Genomic DNA, 19,863 nt, shown 5'->3' with positions numbered 1-19,863 from the left:
GACCAGAATTTCAAGTGGTGAAAGCTGCTCTTACATAGCCTACTTATGGCACTGTAGTAGGAAGATCAGAATCAGGCCCAAAGGACAAGACAGCTAATGCAGGATCAACACCAATTAGACATGACTAGGCGATGCTACATGTGATGGTAGGCTGAGATATTCTCTGCACACTGTACCATCAGAAAACAAAACTGGATATTTCTGGATAGAATTTTATTTTGGAAAAAGAAGGCAGCGTGTGATCTTTTGCTTTTGTCCCTGAACTGGAAGAAGATGCCTCTAAACTGTTTGATGCGTGATAGTGCATGCCTATGGCTTCTCAGCATATGGTAGAGGTTGATTATTTCCAATAGTATTTTGACAGGTACTGAACTGATAAATTCCCTGTTTAAAAAAAAAAAAAAAAAAAAAAAAAAGGTTTTGTTTGATACTCTGCTGATGAGGCTGTGTGGATTTGGGATCATACATTGCTTTATATTCCTTTCAAAGGTAGGGAGAGAAAAGCACCCCTACTATAAACAGTCAGAAGGATTAATTTCTTAATAAATGCCAGGGTTGCATGGAATGGTGTGTCCTGCTGTCATAGTGCCTCACCTCTAAGTCTTGTGTCTCTCCCTTCCTAAGGGAAGAAGTGCTAATTTAGCAAGTCAGGCATTTCCATATGAATTTTCTTTAACATGGTATCTTTACAGGGAAAATAGTTATAAATGGGGTCACAGACATACCTCATTATTTCATTAGGAATCCCCTAATCTGTGACCAAACAGCATGCCGTTTTATCACTTAACCTGGTTTGGTTCTCATCATTGCCGCTAACACCTGGCAAGAAGTGTGTGTAAGCTCACAGAAATAGGAACTGGGGGCTAAAGGAGCAGCTTCAGCGCTAGCTTCTGAGAAAATATTTAGAGCTGCTGAAATACAAGACCCAGGCTTAGGAGACCTGGGCTTTATTTCCAGGTGTGCCTTTCCTTTGCTCTTTAGCTGTGGTGCCAGTTCTTCTGTCTGCTTTTTTCATCCTCTTCCCTTATCTCTGTCCTCTATTTAACTGAGGAGGTCTGAGTCCAGACTAGTCTATGCAGCATCTTACCTCGTGATATTGTTAATCAATGATATAAAGAACAGCCAGACATCCAACAGACCTAGACATCCAGTAATTACCACAATTAATCCTAAAAATAAGTGTTTAGTTCCTTGAGCAGCAAAAACAAGAAAGCTGACTTTCTTGTGGGTTGGTATCCTAAAAGTGAATTCTTGGGTGGTCCCTAATAGCTCCAAGAGGTCTCTTGTATTTGATGTTTCACTGAATCTCTTCTCTCAGTAGGAACATTTTAATGCCACTTTCTTTCCCAGATGTCGACTTTTGTGACACTTGAAGAAATGTAATTTTTTGAGACCTCTGACTGTCTGCCAAGCTTTGGCTGAAATTAGACACAGTCCTCAAAATCTAACGAGCAGAGGTGAGAGGAGGGTATGAGGGAGAGAAGCAGACTGATGGACAAATGCAGACCGCATGATCCCACAAACTGTTTTTTCCTAGCAAATCGGGCTAAAAATCGTATTGGTGAGAAATGGGATTTTTACTCATTTAAACACAAACATGAAAATCAAGTTCTTGGCTTTTAAAGGAATCAGGCTCAGATCTTCACACTGAATTCCTCTGCTTGCTCTCTTAATTGGCAATATGTTAACGCAAGCATTTTTTCTCTGCTTTCCTGCTTACTTCAGTTAATAACTATAGCAACGTGAAATTTCCCTGACACTACACCAGTACTGCAGGAGAGCCTCCTTTACTTTCAGCTTCCTAAAATGCCAGACTTGGGTCCCACCAGCTTGTCTCATTGCCTTTCAGTAGTGAATGAATAATTAAATTATGCAAGGAGCAGAGAAATGATCCTGTGCTGCTCTTTGCTAGGCAGCGTGAAGCATGCCCTGCTGCTCATCTCGTCAGATACCCTTTATGGCTCAGCATTGGCTTTCTCTGGGACCATTTGGTGCTGGAAAATTCTTTCTGCTTATGGGAAATGTAAGTCTGACCTGAAGTTCAAGCGCAAGCGGACAGCATGTCTGCTTTGTGTCCTTGAGGAGTCATGAGTCCAAGCTGTAAGCTCAGACCTCAGTTTTCTGAAATTCAAATTCTGATTCGTACCTGTCTCTTCACTGAAGGATCGTCTTCTCCTGTATAAAGGCACCTTCTGTCACTGTCTTCATTTCTCTCTTTACTGTGTAATTTAACGTCTCATAATGTAGTCATAAGTACAAACCTGAGACACATCAGGGGGACAGGAACATTCATTCTTTTATGGAATTTCTGCATAAAGTAAAGGAAAGCTTGAAGAAAAATTGAGTCTCTGAAAACTTGAATTTCTTTTTACATTGCCTTGGTGGAAAACACATAAGCACTACTGCAGTCAGTGGCATTAGGAAGGCAGATTGGAGAAGTCTGATCCACAGTTTCAAAAACTCAGCCGTTGTCTTCATATATGATTTGAATTCTGTATGTGTGTGATAGCTTTAAACATGCTCTGTAGGTGGATTGAAGTAGCATGATGTTAGCAAACGCTCCCTGCCTTTGTCAAAGAAAGCCCACTTTGTCTTGCAGTGAGTTTGTCAGGGCCTAAATTATCCGTAGATCACAGTCAATTCGTAAAAATACCAACATGCAATGAAGCCAATCTTGTTAATAATGAATCAGGTATTATAGCAGTGCTGGTTTTTAAAGTGCCTGTAACAGTGGATTGTAGCTTTCCCGCTCCTGGAAGTCTGAGTCAATTTATCTTTATATCAACAATAAACCAGAAAGGGCAGAAATCAAAGTAAGCAATGTTTTTATTACCGCTTTTAAATAAAATATTGTGCCAATATTTTTTCCCTAACATTACATCTTTATTTTCTCAAATTTATTGACAATTGCTATTTATCCTCATTTCTCCTTTCTTTTGCAAAACCATCTCATCCTTTGATTTACTTCCTCCAGAGAATATGGTACCTAATTCTTTTCATTTCTCCCCGATAAATCCCTGATTAATTGTACGTTATAAGCTATCCATGCAATATTGTGTCTTTCATTTCTAAATAGGCTTTCTTTTATGAATTTCAAAAGTGAACACTTTTCTCTCTGGAGCCAAAGCCAAATCCAGGCTCATTTCCTTAAACAATAGCAAGTCACTTCAAAACCACCTATGATTCTCAGCACCGTGGACTCCTCCTCCTCCTCTGTGAGCACAAGAGAATCAGACCTTCAGTTGTGGCACATCCTCTAATAGATCTGCTATAAACGTGGCTGCCAATTTATCTCACCAGTTAGGAGGACTCTGCATCGTAACTTTCTTCATCCATTGTGGCTTCAAAACTGCATTGTCGATTTGTAAGCATGTTGGTTTAGATGCTGGATTCTGAGCTATATTTTTTGCTGTTTCAAATGTGTCCTGTGTTTGGTTTTGAACTGACTTGTCCTGCTGGTAGAAAATTAAATCATATGCATATTAAGAGGTTGATGGAAAAAGGCACTGCAGCCTGGCATTGACAAGCAAGGCACAGCTGTAGTGTATGTTGACATGAGATATGAAAATAAAGTGAAGGGAGGAAAGAGGAGGAAAAGCAGAGATGCAAGTTCTATCTCAAACCAAATTTCCAAGCCAAACTCCCTGAGAGATGTCAAAGATGTGCCTGAAAAAAAAGCACACAAATGCAGTTCAAGAAAAATACACATACCTACAGATGTAAAAGAGGCAGTCTGTCAGGAAAATGAGTATGTTGTGAAGCCAGCCATCAATATTGCTGTGTAATGATGCAAAAGAAAAGTATGTCACCTTTAAAGAGCCTATAAGGCAATATCACACTGAAAGGAAAATGGAGGAATCAAGGCTCTCTCTGGCACCTGTCTAAACCGATATCCAAATTAACTGATTTTCAAGTGTGGGCCTTTGAAATGATCTGATGGAAGTATTCAAAATCTCATATCCTCAATGGCGGCTGATCTCTTCTACCATCTGTTCCCAAGGAGAAATGCCTGATGATAAGATTGAGAGGCAGCAGATAGAGAACCAGCACTGCTCTGACAAAACTGGGGACCTTTTCAGATCATTTGATTCTCTCATGGCCAACAGAGACTCCGGACAGTGACTCTTGGAACATGGAAGGGAGAACAGTGAACATAGCCAGCAGGTCTGTAGGTGTTACGTTGTCTCTTCGTTGTAGTTGCATTGCCAGAGGTGGACTTGGTGAACTTCACAGTGGTGGAAAATCGAGATCCTACTTTCAAGCGTGATGTGATTTTGAGTTCCAGCAGCTACTATGTCTGGGTTTAGTGTCGTCATCCTCTGCTGTGTAAAATGGGTTGAACAACCGGGAGCTTTTCAGTCATATGAATGGCAAGTGTTGTATGCGACTTTGTTATGAGGAAAGCTGTCTGTGTGATTATGTTAGTTTAATTTAATAGCAGGCTGTTTAGGTAAATGAGCAGGGAGGCATATGAATGGCTGCAAATAATGTGGAGCATGATTGCAAAATGATGCGGCAGGAGATGGGCTTGTCTGGCCCTTGTTGAGAGCTCACCAGACAGCCCTGAGCAGGGAGAGAAGTCTTCCTTAGTCTTGGACACAATCCCTTTGAGACAGAGCGGAGTCCCAGGAGTGCCTGGCTGAAACCTGGGCTCAAAGGAAGTAATTTGCCAGGCTTGGCAATGCCAGATGTGATACAGCCTTTGGTTAGTTTAGACTTCAATATCAGCACAATAGAGTCTAGAGTAGTATGAGCCTGCATAGGACCTGAAGTTAGATAGATATGCTTTTTTTAGATTCCCTGTATTTAAAGATAATTTCTTCCTTATGGAACCTAAACCTGTGGGATTTACTGGTGTAGTTGAGCTGGTTTGAGAATAGGCCAGTAAGGGATTTCTCATCCAGAATTGCATCAGAAGTCAAAGGGGGATTTTTAATAGTTAGAAACATGCAGTTGGCTCAGTAGGTGCAAGAAAATGCCGTTGCATCCAACAGCATCTTTTCAGCTGTGGGCTCTGTCCTGTCAGACCTTGGACCAGAACTCCCTTCCAGCAATGGTCCGCCACTTCCCTTCCCTACCTCTGATTTATACAAACAAAATCCTTGTTTTTCAAAAGATCTTTTCCTCTTTTATGAAATCAGAGCCCTTTCACTTGGCTTGGAGTAACTTGTCCTGAATCTAATTAAACAGCCCCAAAGTTTTGACTATTGCACCTTGGAGCTTTTCAAGGAGAAGTCCCTTTCGCTTTCTCTAGAATGGCTCTGTTATCGTTTTAATGATCACTTTCCCCAGGAGTTCTCACCTCTGTTTCCCTGGAAAAATTAAAGAAAATCTAATATATTGATACAGGTGATCCATTTCATGTGAGCCAGTGACACTCTGACCGTGACAGTACCAGAGAATTCATTACTGCAGGAGGCCATTGAATCCAAGATTAGTGGCTGGGCTTTTAAAGGGCACTGGGTAGTTTTAAGCCCTATTTGTACCTGTCTGAGTTAAGATAATGAGGATAATCTAATATTATGCTTCAGGGCTTTAGTTACCTGCCTATGGGGTTCAGAATGGAACTCTGCTTCCAGGGCCTGTGCAGAGTTTAATTCGCCAAGCGCTTTATGATTTGTGTTTCGATTCCTCTGAAGCCTCAGGTATTGGCTACGGCCAGAGGCCAGATACCAAACTGATGACACTCAGATTTTGTCTCCTTTTAATATCAGTGGGCTGCCTGGCAGCTACACCAACATTTCAGCTCCCCCCCTCCCAACTCCAGATTTATGCCATCACCAGAGGAGTTTCCTGGCTTTCCTCCAAAGCCCCGAAGAGAAAAATCCATTTTGTATGTTTCACCAGCACAAACCACAAGTCATCTGGGATTTTAAAACTTCTGGAAGAATCTTGGCATCTGTTATTTAAAGAAAACAAACTGATCTTTCTCTGAAAATGATCTTTTTGATCATTAAAATGGAAGTAAAAAAAAAATCAGAATCATGCATGTATAATTTAAAATTATGTATGTGGGGTAGGCTTTTTTTTGTTGTTGTTACTCAAAATTTAAGTTTTAAAATATGTCACATAGATCTTCCTTGCTTAAGGATGCCTGCTCTTTAGGAAATTGATTTTTGTTTATATCAAGGCTCTGACAAAACTCTGGCATCTCTCTTATGACCTATAGGCTTGGGATCAGTGTCGTACCCCACAAATGAGCTTTTATCTTCATCTCCAATGGTCTATGTAGCTCCTATTTCTTGGTCCTTTCCATCATCAATCTGTTTATCTCCTCTTGAATTATCTGTTGTAATTAGAATACATTTTCTCATCTCGAGGGGAAACCAGCTCCAAATGAGTATTCTATAAAAGCAATTACTTTTGATATTAGATATCTGTACATAAAAACACAGTATTTCTTCCAATTAAAAAGCACTAATGAATTTTGTGTCTAGAGAGGGAGTAGCCTACGCAATGCTACTGTTTCTGCTTAAGGCAATGAACAAAAAATTAGGCCTGTAAGAGGGCTGATGAAGCCAGCAGTGGCATGTGTGCCACACCTTTGAATAGTAGGTCAGGGAGAGAAGATGGCTGTGCAAGGACGTACGTTCCTTTTTTTCCCCAGCAGGCCTATTGTATACATTGATGGCCTTGATCATTCTCCACACTGTGCCTAGACGACTAACACAGTTTTTCCTACTACGCTTGTCTCCTATACCTGGCCTTCCATTACAGGTTTTTCTTTGTGTTTCCTCGGATATTCCTCTCCACTTCCTCAAATTCTTAAGTCACCGGCTAGGAACCTTGCATTTGGCATGGATCAGCTTTACCAGAGATCTCCATGGACTCCTTCCCTCTGTAGACACAGAAGGAGTTGTGCTGAGCCTTCCCAGTGGGAAACCTGTCTTACATATATCAGAACTGCCACCTTTCATCATCTCAAAATATCCAGAATGAGTAGGGAGCTTTTATCACAAGCTTTTCTACAAAAGGAATCATTTCAGAAACATCTTGATCACGTTATTTTGGAGGGGACTATAAATCCTGTCCCTAGGTTACTTTCCCATAGAAATCCTCTCCTTTTCATCCCCAAGAAGCCATCTGTGTATGGGGGGCACATTGGGGTAGAAAAAAGGACCTTCCAGTGGGCTATGAAACAACTTGTTTTCTTGCTGTTACGACAAGGATGAGATCCACAGGCCAGTGTTGCACTGCAACCTCTGCCTCTCCTACTGATCCATGTTGTCTTGTTGCCGCCTTCCCTGATCGTCTTTCTGTATCTGTTTCTTCTCTTCAGCATTGGTAGTGAGCTCTTTGGGGTAGGAACTGTCTTTCTGGGCTCGTGTAGCATCTGCTAAAATGGTGTCCTGAATCTAAACTACATGCTCTGAAAACACTATGAATAAAAGCAGTTCGGGCCACATGCTGTCCTAGTTGGGCTTATTATGAAGGGTTTAAGGATTAATGCATCAATATGGTAGGGGCAGAGTGTGTAGGATGGAATAAGGGTCAGTTTCCAGCCCAGATGCTGATAATAGCCTGTGGCATTTTTATGGCATTTTCCATCTAATGTACTTCGAGCACTTGACAGATATTCATAGGCTGTGCCTCAGAGTGCTGTCTGCAAGCAGGAAATGTCCCTACTTTAAAGAAGAAGAAACATAGGGCAAAGAACATAAATGGCTGGATATTAGTTCTCTTTCCAGATAATTTGTCCTAATCTACATCATTTCCAAGGCTCCTGCTTCTGTATTCTCTCTGCCTGACTAGCTTCTGTGGGCAGAAAAGGAACAGCCCTCCTACAGGCAGAGCTACCATGTCACTGCATCCCTTCGCCATCATTCAGCAGTCTTCTCACAGATGTCTTGCAGGATTGTCAGTCAACTCTGGATGAGAAAGAGTATTGCAGGCTTCTACTTGAACAGACAGAAGGGTCTGGAGATGAGGTCAACATACAAAAACACTGCACCACCTAGTTTCTAGAGCAAAAAGTTGCACATCAAGTGCTTCAGTTTTATAAATTATTGTATTTTTTTTCCTTTTCAAAGCATTAGCCATAGGATACTGTTTGTCTTCTCCCTGGTATATCTTCAGAGATACCTAGGGCTGATACTGAATACAAGGGGACATAAGTCTTTCAAGCAAGGATGCAGTAAACTTGATTACAACTATAAAAAGTAGTCCTATTTTTTGGATTCTATTTTGGGTTTCAGATAAACGGAAGTGCTGGAGTCATCTAAATTGGATGGGGTTTTGTTTGTTGCTCTCCTCTTTGCAGAATTGAAGGCTGTGTCCCTGTGGAGTGCAATTTTGTGAATGTTTTCTGTATGTAAAATTAAATCTCATCCACATACAGCATTCCTTCTAGCTCAGAAAGTAAGTACCATTCATATGGACAAAATTCAGATCAGTTCTCTGGGCAGCAAATCTTATATATTATATAGGCTTACCGCAGGGCTGTGGTGGGAGAAACTGATTTGGGATATGGAAAGTTGGGATATTCAGAAATTAAGGGCCAGCCTCTGTTTAAGATTTAGATTGAATTATGAGCTGGACACTGCTGACTACTTATGCTGCGTACTACTGTTTGCAAAGTTGACTGAAATAGCGTCAAAGAGTTTCAAATAAGATTTTTTTTCTGGATATTGTTGATCCTTGCGCTTGCAACGGGAAAATGCTTTTACCTTGCCAGGTTTAATTTTGGTGCACTGAGCTGCTAATGCATTCAGCAAATTTATGCCTATGGGACAAAACATTTTGTTTATATTTTCCAAGGCAATAATCGCAGAGAGCCACTTTTTAGCTATGGTCATTTCTCCATTAACCATCGTTTGTGCAGTTTTTATGGGAGGCAAGGAAAGAGGCAGATGCCTGGTTTTGGCAAATTTTTATATGGGATCCTTTGGCAAACATGAAGCATATAGGATGGGAGAGGGAGCAAAAAGAAAGCACAGGCCGTCAAACTCGCTCAGCATTTTGGCAGTCAGGGTAGTATCATATGATGGAGAAGAGAGAAATACCACTCTACGTGTGATGCCATATGATACTATCCCAAACTGTTAGCTCCTGCTGACATCGCAGGGAATCACTGGACAGAAGATGCTTCAGCTTTTGTCAGAGTAGGCCTGTGTTAGAAACTGAGGGAGGCTGCTTTTTAACTTGCAAGCTAATCACAACAGAACAAGAATTCAAGCAGTCACTGGTTTTGATTTCTGGCTCCACCACCATATCTTGTGCAATCCTGGGGAGTTCCTAAACCTTTCAGCAGATCATTTCTGCCCAAAGGTGGGTAGGATGAATCCTTCCAACCTCAAAGGCTGCTGGGCATCTAACCTCACTGGTGTGTGGGAGGCACTGAGATATTTCAGTGACGGTTGCAAAACAGCTCCAAGTACCATAACTTTCTGTACGGTGGGGGATGCTTTCTATTCAGTAGCCCAGTGAAAGGACATGTGAACCAATACAAGCTAGGGCAAAAACATTATCCTGGAACACCTCAATGCTGAAGTATCCAAGGTAGAAGGCTTTTCTTTATTTCTGAAGAAGAAATCTTTTTCTGGTTCTGCTTCTTTTGGAATGTAGTAAATAACTTGGGTGCTTTTTATCCAGAGATTTCAAAGCATTTTGTAAAAGTATTTACTGCTGCCATTTCATAGCCTCTGTATGTCCCTTTGTCAAACCATCTGCCTGGTGGGACTCATCAACTCAATTTGAAATTGAGACAAAGCTCATGGCACCTTTTCTCTCAGCTGTAGCAACTGTGCCCCACAGGGACTTGTTTAGCTTCCCCAGGACGTCTCCTCTAGCACCCAGTCTGGGCAATGTACTGAACTGAGCAGCTGATCAGAATGTCCCTGGGCTGTGCTAGGTGTGTATGAGAGGCAAGGCACTGTTTATGCAATTGAGCTTTTCTCTGATGTAATCGTGTTATTCTGGAAAATTTGTTCCTCTTATTTTTAGGGATCACTAAAGTGGAGCTATAAACAGCAAGACAACTGGTGAGCTGAGACCTTTTGCTTAGTGTTGAACCGCTCGCTCATATTGCTCTGCCTCCAACCAGCTGCTTTTCTTGTACATCTGCTTCTCTCTAACATGTACTGTTAACCCCTGAAGGAGGAAGACCAATTTTTTCTTCTATGCCTACAGATATGCCAGAAAGTGAAGCTGTAACCTTCATCTGAAGTTCCCAGTTGCAACAGAACAAGATTACAAAATTAGCACAATAAAGTAATTCAACATGAAACTAGCAGGGCTGATTCATTAGATGCAACCAATTTACTACCTGCTTCCAAAAGGGTGTTTTTGTATAGAACTAGCTTAAAAAAATGTGGCAAGCTGAGTCTTGGTTTAGCTGTGTTACTGAACCTATTTTAGAGTCTATGAACCTTTTCTTTCAAAAGATATAACTAGAAATGCTAAAAGTCAGCTTTGTCAATCTATGTGGAGTTGCTATTGCCCCTGAATTCTTTTTTTTTTCCTCTTGTTTAAACCAGAATCTAAAGATTTTTATTGCCTTACAAGGTATGCAGGGATGTTTTCAACTGAAAAATCAGAATTGAAAAAGGAAGGAAACAACTATTTTGCTGATGAGTTTTATGTTTCCTGTTCAAAAAAGGGAGAAGTGTTTCAGGAGTGGCAGGTAAAACTGCTGGGTCACTATGCCAGTTTTCTTAGAGGGAAATGTTTTATACCCTCCTTTTAAGGTGTTAGGAACCAGAATACTTTTGTGTAGTTATTCAAAAGTGCAGATGGTCTAAGTGTAGATAAAGCTCAGAAGGTTGGCTTTGAAGCCCTTCTCAACTTAAGACTGAGACAGGTCAGCAAGGGCATTTCAGATATTTTGCAGCAGTTCTGTCAGTGCTTACCGAATCTGGTGGCATTGGTGATGGAGCTGGCCTTGTGATTGTGCCCAGCATCCCTGGTACTGCCTGGGCAGACTTTTGATGAAAGACGGGTGAGATGTGGGAGCAGAGCTGGAGCTGCTGAAGGGGAGGTGGCTTTGTCAGAAGTGGCAGAAGGCTAAGAACAGACCTGTACTATTGTGAATGTGGGTGTATAATTATTTTCAGTTGCTTATTTTTATTTTGAATTGTCAAAAGGTTAATTATGTCTGAGAACCTTAGCTGAATCTGATTTACAGCTGCCTGTAATTGTGCTGCAAATGGAAAAAAAAAAGACAGTAAAATAATCACAGATGTAGTTTGATCTTGCTTTTGCCATAGTTTCTCACATAAATCTCTTCAGTAATTTTCCCATTGTGACAGGGTTTATGGTGAAAAATAGAAGGTCTCTTTTCTTCCTAGAAAATTATGCATCCTGTGGAGTAATTCATCTGGTTAAGAAACTAAGACTGGTTCATTCTGCTCTCGATTCTCCCAGCAATTTCTGTCTTACACAGAAATCTCTGCAGTGAGAGCAATAAATTTGAAATGAATGACAGACACTAATTATTTGTGACCTCATTGTCATCTGCAGCATTGAACTGGGTATGACTGATCCCAGCATATGGGCTGTAGATCTTTTTAGTCTAAAAATTTAAAGAAAAGACAGCTTTAAAAATAGCAGCTCACTGGGCATTGCCACTGTTGTTCCCTCTCTCCCCTCTCTGCCCATCACTGTTTCAGAGCTGGCAGCATGATTTCAATGCTTCACTCTGACATGAGCCACAGGGTTACAAACTATCAGCAATGCTGCTGTACCCTGCCCACAATGGCTTTGCAAGCCATGGAAAAATGGGTGAAATAGGTGCTAGTTAGAGCCATAGGTATGCAACTCAAAGATAAGAGGAGGATCTGGAAGACTGTAACAATCTTTAAAAGAAGAAGAAAACAGAAAAGTACTGTCATCTGATCTGCCTTGGTTAAAGCCCAGGTATATGCTGGAAGTTGAACCAGAAGCACTTCTCCATCTGTCTTTTTTAGGTTTTATGCTGGTCCCTATCTCTGTACGACCTAAAGACCCAGCATATAAAATCAACAGTAATTGTCTCTCTGATGAGCAGCAGTATTTCCAGAAATGTATCCCTTTCCCTGTTGTTCCAGTAGGCGAGACCCATGGGAATGAATTTTCCTATGTGCTGTCCCTGCAAGCTGCCTGGGTTTTTGCTGAGCAGAAGACGCCCAAGCCCTAGGGCACAAACAGCTTGTTCTTTGCTGACTCTCTGTCTTTGGCAGCCCACCTATGCATCCTGTGGGAGCACTACTGTAGAGTATTCTGCTCCTCCATGTCCTCCCAGGTGTCGTTTCCATGTTTGGCATGTTGGAAGGCATCTGATGAGATGATTTTGCTCGGTGGTCCCAGACTGTTGGGCACCCCCCAGATGAGGGCCCAGAGGATGTTCTGGAAGGTGTGTCTTGTTCACCAGCAGCCTCTGCTTCAGCCAGACCTGGGGGGACACTGTCTCTCATTGCCCGCCTCCCAGTCCCATCTTTTAAGGCCAACCTTTTTGGAGAAGATGCTGCTGAACTGGCACCCCTTTTCTGTCTTTTTTCACAAAAGGCTGACTGATGCAGGTAACTGTGGATTTGAGGGTTATCAAGTTATGATCTTGACTTAGGTAATCATGGGGCAAAGCCCTCTGTTGAGGAGACATTTGCTGAAGCAACAGGTAACCCTTTGAGATAGAAAATGCTACACAAGTGTTATCCTATGTGAGACAGTTATATTGTGTCTAGCTAACCACCCATGCATTGAAGAGCCTTGCCTGTAATTGCTGCATTTAACACACACGTGCATGCACACATATAAAATATACTATATTCATTGTTCCTAAGAGCTTCTAGAGACACTTGAGTGCTTTTCTTGAAGAATGAAGCAATGTGATATCACTTATTTAATTGCTGCTATATATTGGTCAATGTTACTGCATTGCTATAATAACTGTCCGTCAGACTAGGCTATGCTACAGTTTGGGTAATGAATGGGGAAAAAACCTTACAGCAATATGTTCTGAGAGTGTCAGATATATGATGACTCTTTCGTTGAACAAGATCAGATTAGCAGCATGAAGAATTAGAATATCAGATTTAGAAAAAAAGGTATATGAAATAATTGTCATTATGCATGGTTTGGAAGGCTATCTAACTAATTCTCTCATACAAAAAATGTAAACGTGCTTGATGCTTACCATGGGTTGAATGTTGCATTCCCCTGTTACTTCTGCCATAAAGATGCAAGTGTTTTGTTGTAAACTGCAAGAGCTTAAGTATAAAGTTTTCAACTACTGGAATTAAATAGTTGCTTAAAGTCAAATGAGCACGCCCCAGCTTGGAGACTGTTTCATCAAAGCAGGTCGGTTAACTTTAATGAAGTCGTCTTCAATTTGCTTTGATGTAACATCAGAACCCAGCTCAGATGATTCCAAATGATCAGCAAATAAATTTCCACACTGCAGTCTTTCAAGGACATAGGCTTTATGAAGTGTCTAGTTTTCTGGATTCTTTAGCTTCTAAAGTGCCTAATTTGACTCCCTTTTAATAAGGCCTGCTTGTACTTTTTTTTTTTTTTTTTTTTTGAGGGATCTGCTGACTTTTCTCTGAAACTGAGCCCCCCTTTAAGATGTCATATATTGGGCAAGTAAAGCAGAGGCATGCAGCATCATTGCTTGCTATTAGTGTCTTTTAAGTCTAAAACTTTATCATGCAGGAAGATTAGGCTGCTGTGCTTTTTCTTTTGAGTGGGGAGAGACTTAGAGTCTCAGACATGTAATTTATTTAATTACTTGAGCAAGGACTAGTTGTTAGGCCAGGGATGGCAACATCAGGCCCTTCTGTTCTAATTTTTCCAAAGGAAGTAACATTAAATACTAAAGCTAGTCAAAGTGCCAAATAGCCTCTCATCCTAAATTGGACTAAAAGGGACAAATGGTACAATTTCCTTCAAAATGAAGTTCCCAAAAATATTTTCAGAAATATTTAGTGTGTATTGAAGTGCTTCACTTAGTAAGGTAAAAGAATTTCTGTTGTTTGAAATCACTAACTGCAACACAACTCTTGAAGAATTTTAGTCATGTCTCAACAGAAACTATGACTGTCTCATTCTCCACTTTTCTTACAGAAAATTGTTTCATTAGAAAATTCAAGTAGTCCTTCTTAAATACCCCAAATATCATGATATCACATTTTTTTTGCTTATCGCTTTCTCCTTTGCATGACCCAGTTGGAGACATGACTATATCAATTCCTAATTCTTAACCTCCCTGTGCTAGTTTCTCCCTGTCCCTGCAGAATGCAGAAGTATACCAGCTGCAGGTTGATCACTTGATGCTCTCCCAGTTGCTTTATGATGATTGCTGCAAACAAGAATGGAAGGTTCTCAAACATTTTTGAACCAGGTTTAGTGGAAGAAAGATTCATAAGGTACATTTCTACAAAGAAATGTGAGCAGTAGAGAAAACTAGTTTGTTACGTATGAATAAATCTGTTCAGTTTTTAGGGGCAAGAATACTGTTTTTAAAGACATCACGTTGGGCTAATGTTAGTCATTCAGAGTAGGAACGCTTGGTGTGTTTGTATATTAATAGCAAACTGCAGGCATCACAGTATTTGTAATAATCAAGATAGAACCAGTGAGGACTGCACTAGATAATGACAACCGGTGTCCTAAGTCCTATCCAGACTCAGCACACCCAGCTGTGTCTCTTAGTAAGTAGCAATTCAACACAGTGCTATGATTTGGATTTGTCTCCGAGTGAATTGCTACTAGTATAAGTCAGCAGGAAGTTTTGGCTCATGAGCTAGATCCTCTTGGCCAGAAGTGTAGACAGCAGAGACACAACTCTGTTTTTCCATTTACCTGAAAATGCAGCTGGACAGAGATTCATGTGGCCAGCCTAAGATGACAAGAAAGGCTCTTACCCCCCTCTACTTCTGCACAGAGGAGGAGCATGGCTAAGACAAGTATGCTAAAACTTTCTAAATGCTTCTGCACATACCTGAAGACAGTTTCATGAATTCAAGAATAATACGAGACATGAATGAAAAGTATATAGGTATTTGAAATAATTATAATAATCTTTGGAAACCTTTAGCTCAATTTTTTTGAAGTTGTTGCATTAGGTCCAAATTCTCTAGGATTTAGTGGCTTGTGCTGGTAACTCCTTGTGTTTTTTTGGTGTTTTTTTTTTTTTTTTTTTTTTTAGCAGAACGCTGGTGAGCAGGAATAGGTGCTCTGCCATCCTGCTGGGGCTCAACTCAGTCCAGCTGAACAGATTTCTTGCATTCTTCTTGTACAGGTTGAGACAGGACATGAGTACTTTCCTATCTGTCTTCTGGGTTAGTTCCATACCTTACTGAAGGAAAACATGTTTGGGAAAGGAAGACAACATAGCTGTCCTGGGAGGAAGAATGTAGTCATTAAACAGTGGGAGGGCTCTGTTTTGCATTACCAAATGTTGGAGGATAAGTCATCAAAGGTAGTCCAAGATCCTAGTTTGGCAGTGTGACTGACTGAAGAAGAGAGTTGTCTACTGATACCATGTTCCCTTGCCTTGAGCATACCTTTCATTTTTCCTAGCATTTTGTTTCACTTACAGCTTTGAAGAAGTTCATTATTGATGAAGCATCGGTATCAATCCCAGTAGCTCGGTGCTTTGGTCTTTTCTCTCTGTGTTCCAGTAATACAATACCCTAGAAAAAGACGCTGTTTTGAAGCTTCATCTTTCTACTTTCCCCTCATGGGTGCATGACCTGTGGGGTTTCTGCTCGTGCCTCTGTTCAATCTCCCTTGCTAGTGAGACCTCAAGTTCACCTCCCACACAAACCTATAATGAGACCATGGCTGTGTGAACCTCTTGTTTTCCCTTCTTTTCAACCACTGACTAGGCTTGAATGCTTGGAGCTGTCTGAATTTTTTAAAAGCTTGGCCATGCCAAGGATGTTTTTCTGTAGGGCGTCCTTTTTTTCTACTTCTGCCCTCCCCCCTCCTGCTAAGACTCATGATTCACTCTGAGACAGTTGAGCATTTCAGTGCATGATGATGAGGAACATGAAGAAGACATCAAAGACACAAACACAAGTAAGGTCTGTCCTGACTTGGGATGACTGATTGCAGTATGAGGTATGTATTTTTGTAGGCAATGTCTGAAATTCGGTACCAAAATTCACGAGTGCTGCAGGTGTTCAGTCCTTTTATGTTCAGACAGACTGTATGTAGTATTGCACTGAAACTTAGCATAGTATTTTCTCATAAGCACTACAGTAGAAAATGCTAACTGTACTCTTTCAGACCGCTAACAAACCATTGTCTCTCTCTTCTGTCCTGTAATTAAGCAGAGGTGATGATGGAGCTATAACAAGTGAGGACAGTGTTAGCAATGAGATGCAAGAGACATTCCTTCATGAGGGATCGAACTGTCCCAAACCTTACTGTGACTTGTCTCAGCTTTGTATTTGCCTTGTGTGTTTGTTACTAGCAAATGTTGACAGTTTCTTTCTGTCTTTCTCTTTACTTGTTTAGTTGAAATAATGACATTTTCCTCTTGAAAAATTCTTAATTTGAAAAATGTTGAGCAGGTCAAACTGTAATTTTGTTCTGTGTTGTAAATGATTTGGAGGATATTTGCACATTTCTGTATGGTATCCCCAAGACTATTATAAATAGATTTTTCGCTTATAATGACTTGTTGATAATGAGCCTTTTGGAAAGGAAAGCTTTGACATTAAACACAGGATATTTGAGGAGCTTATTTATAAGAATTCAGCACCAAGTTAAATGCCTGTTGCCGTGGAAGAAGTTCTTGGCGATGTGATCATATGGGCATTTTTTTCTGTCGGTTTAGTTTTGGTTTACACGTATTTTTGCTTTGATTGGTAACATACCAGTAAATGAAACCTATAAATGCATTGTTGACTGGCTAATATCTCAGCAAAAAAACAGGTGGGGCTAATCCTTCTAGCTCAAGTGCATCCAAACTTTCTAATCCTACAAGCTGTAGAGAGCTGAGTATTTTACATAATATACATACTTTGTTCATAAGAGATCTGAAGGACAGAGGAAACCTGGAGTAATTCCCATGTGAAAGATGGTGTTGGCTCCCTAATAGTTTTAGCACATCTTTGTGGGAACAGGCTGGGCAAGGTGTGCAGTTAAGTCCAAACCACCTATCTATTGACTGACATAGGGAAATTAGATTTACCCTGTACTTCCTACTCGGCAGCAGCTGGTGACCAGCGTCATAGCTGTATTCCCAGTATGGGAACCAAACCTGAACCATTCAAGAGCTGCAGGTGGTCTTAGAGCCACAGAGCAGATGCCTCAGCTCCAACACTTATTCCAGAACTGACATTAATAAGGAGTTAAACTGGTGGATCTACATGTGGTAGAAATTCGACATATCTCCCTTGAAATGAATGGAGCTATAATGGGCTGTACTGGGAAAGGGTCTGGCCTCCAGTTCTTATGAGGAAAATTTATCTTAATTGTCTTAAGGACAGTTAGGCATTTTGGAATGTTTATAAACAAGATTCCCATTTCCAGGGATTTATACAGGAAAAAGGAGAAATTGTGAAAGCTGCTAAGTGATTCTTTATAGCTCGCTCATTAGTAATTATGCACTGATACTACAAGATGTGTTGATATGGACTCTGGTTTGAAAAGCTGAGGATAATTTCTACAGAGCCATGAGGGTTTCAGAGCTGAGTTTCATGGGAGTTCAGATCTTGTTTAACTAAAAACATTCTGTGGTCACAGAAGAGGTTAGATCATTTCCTTTATATTAATAATTTCAATTTTTTTGTCTTTATCATTTAGGTCTGGCAAAGCCCATGGGATTAGTTGAAGGTCCAGGAGGCTTGGGCCAGGGGGGAATGGCTGCTACGCTGAGAGACGATAGCCATGAATCAGAGACTAAATATGAAGAATATGGTTACAATGCCCAACTCAGTGACAGGATATCACTGGACAGGTCCATCCCTGACTACAGACCAAAAAAGTAAGTCGAATTTCACATTATTATTAAGAGTGATTGATGATTGTTCTGTTGACCCACAGTGGCATTCTTCTCTTCACATCCCTTCCTACTTAGAGTATGACAACAGTCATACATGTACCTCTGAGTTTAGTGAAAATTAAAAAGACCAACTGCCATCTCAAGCATGAAGTGCCACATTAAATGCGTAGCTAATTCTGTGAGTAACACAATAATGTGCACATTCAAGGACTCAGATCAAAAGCTACATCAGGATATTGGTGTTCATTGGGTTTTGGTCACTTAGAAAAAGCCAGGCAGTGCCAGCTGAGCCCACCATCAGAGATGAGAGCCTTAGTTTGTGCTTCTTATAGTCATGTGCAATGGAAGGTGGGGCAGTGACAACAAACACTTTGTAGTCACTGGTCACTAAAAAAACCCCCATCAAATCAACAGCCTTTTCTTTAATTGTATTTGATGTTGTTAGAATTGTTTAGTCAGGGTTTACAATGTGCTGAAACATAGACTAAGTGTAATCCACTGGGGTCCTGTAATTGCAATAAGACTTTTCTTTGTTTGTTTGGAATGTGTGTTTATTTTTATTCTAGTGTTATAGTCTTCACATGCCTGTGCTATGTTTGACATTGCAATTATATGTTTAATATTTGTACTGATTTATTATATTTTGTATTAAATGTCTTTCCAATCTTTCATATTTATGGAGTTATGTATCTTCCAGATGAGACACCCGCACTGTCATCCTGTGAATGACAATCAGTAATGTCTTAATGCAGAGGAGATCAGCAGCAATGCCTAGTTACTCTCAGGAGACAGAATTGAAAAGAATACTTAATTAATTTCTAATAATAATCTTCTGTTTTAGAAGACCCACTGGGGCTACTAGGCAGAACTGAAAGTTAAATAAAAAAGTATCTTATTAAGTGGTGAGAAAAGTTTAGCCAAGCAAAACAGCTGTGGTCTGTGAGTAGATTGCAATTGAATTAGGATTTTAGCAGTTTAAGCTGCCAAAACCAAAATCCAGCAAAACAAAACTTCAGCTTAACTACAAATTTCATTAGCTGTGTTACATAGTAATCTAATCTCAGAAGTATTGACTCAGCATTTGTTTTCTCAGACACTTGCTATGCAAAAGAAAACCTAGATAAAAGAAGTGGCAAAGAGAAAAAAATCTACTGCTTTGATATCACATTTGATGCAAGTATACTGACTTGTCTAATGGTTTAATCTTTCGATCTCTCTTGATGTATCATAAAAATCCATCATGGAATTATTCTGGGGAAAAAGTAGTCTGTAGTTAGGCAAATATTGGAGTTGTGCATCAGAGCTGGTCCAAAGACCCTTAAAATCGGTGTGAATTTTTTTCAAATGGAAGTCGGTGAGGTTTGACCTGGCCTGTTGTTAGCTGCTGTGGTCAGGTGGGTAATAAATGAGATTGCTTTACTAGGAAATACAAAAGTGAAGGTTGCAGAGCTTGAATCTAGCTCAGCAGCTGTCAGAAGCATGAGAGCATTTGCAATGCAGTGATGTTTCACTTCAGATTATACTCTTCCACAGTTTTACTTGGAAGCTTTCATGAGTCATTCAGATAAGCTTTTTGACGTGCTCACTTTGGGAATCTCATAAGGCCATGCTGCATGATTAAGTGTCTGACTTACTGGGAGAACTGCCTTCCTTGTGGTGTTTTGACACTTTTGAGGTGGTTCTAGTTAGCTCTGGATGCTGGAATTGAAACACTTGTCACGAGATACTTACAAGTCACAGGAAAACCCTTCAGGTTGAATTTGCTATGAAAAATGAGTGAAAGTTTAGAGAAGGTAGAAGCTCTTATTATATGAAGAGTTTTATCCACTTGTATCAAAGGAGCTTTGGCTGCCATTTGGTTGCCATTTTCTATTAGAAATTTCTGCTGTCCTCATGAGTAGCGTTTTTTGTCTCTGACCCCTTCAAATGCTTAG

At 40.4% G+C, this 19,863-nt stretch overlaps 1 protein-coding gene across 1 annotated transcript in view; it reads left to right on the top strand.

The window, feature by feature from the left end:
• The window catches only part of GALNT9 (polypeptide N-acetylgalactosaminyltransferase 9), a 162,050-nt gene that overhangs the window by 13,333 nt on the left and 128,854 nt on the right, over positions 1-19,863 (top strand). Inside the window, exon 2 of the mRNA XM_049806990.1 lies at positions 17,731-17,911. Coding sequence (XP_049662947.1) covers positions 17,731-17,911 — 181 coding nt within the window. The remainder of the gene's footprint in view (positions 1-17,730; positions 17,912-19,863) is intronic.

This window comes from Accipiter gentilis, chromosome 7 (assembly GCF_929443795.1).
Source record: "Accipiter gentilis chromosome 7, bAccGen1.1, whole genome shotgun sequence".
NCBI lineage: Eukaryota > Metazoa > Chordata > Aves > Accipitriformes > Accipitridae > Astur > Astur gentilis.
Note: the sequence above shows the minus strand (reverse complement) of the source record. Positions and strands in the feature narration are given on the sequence as shown.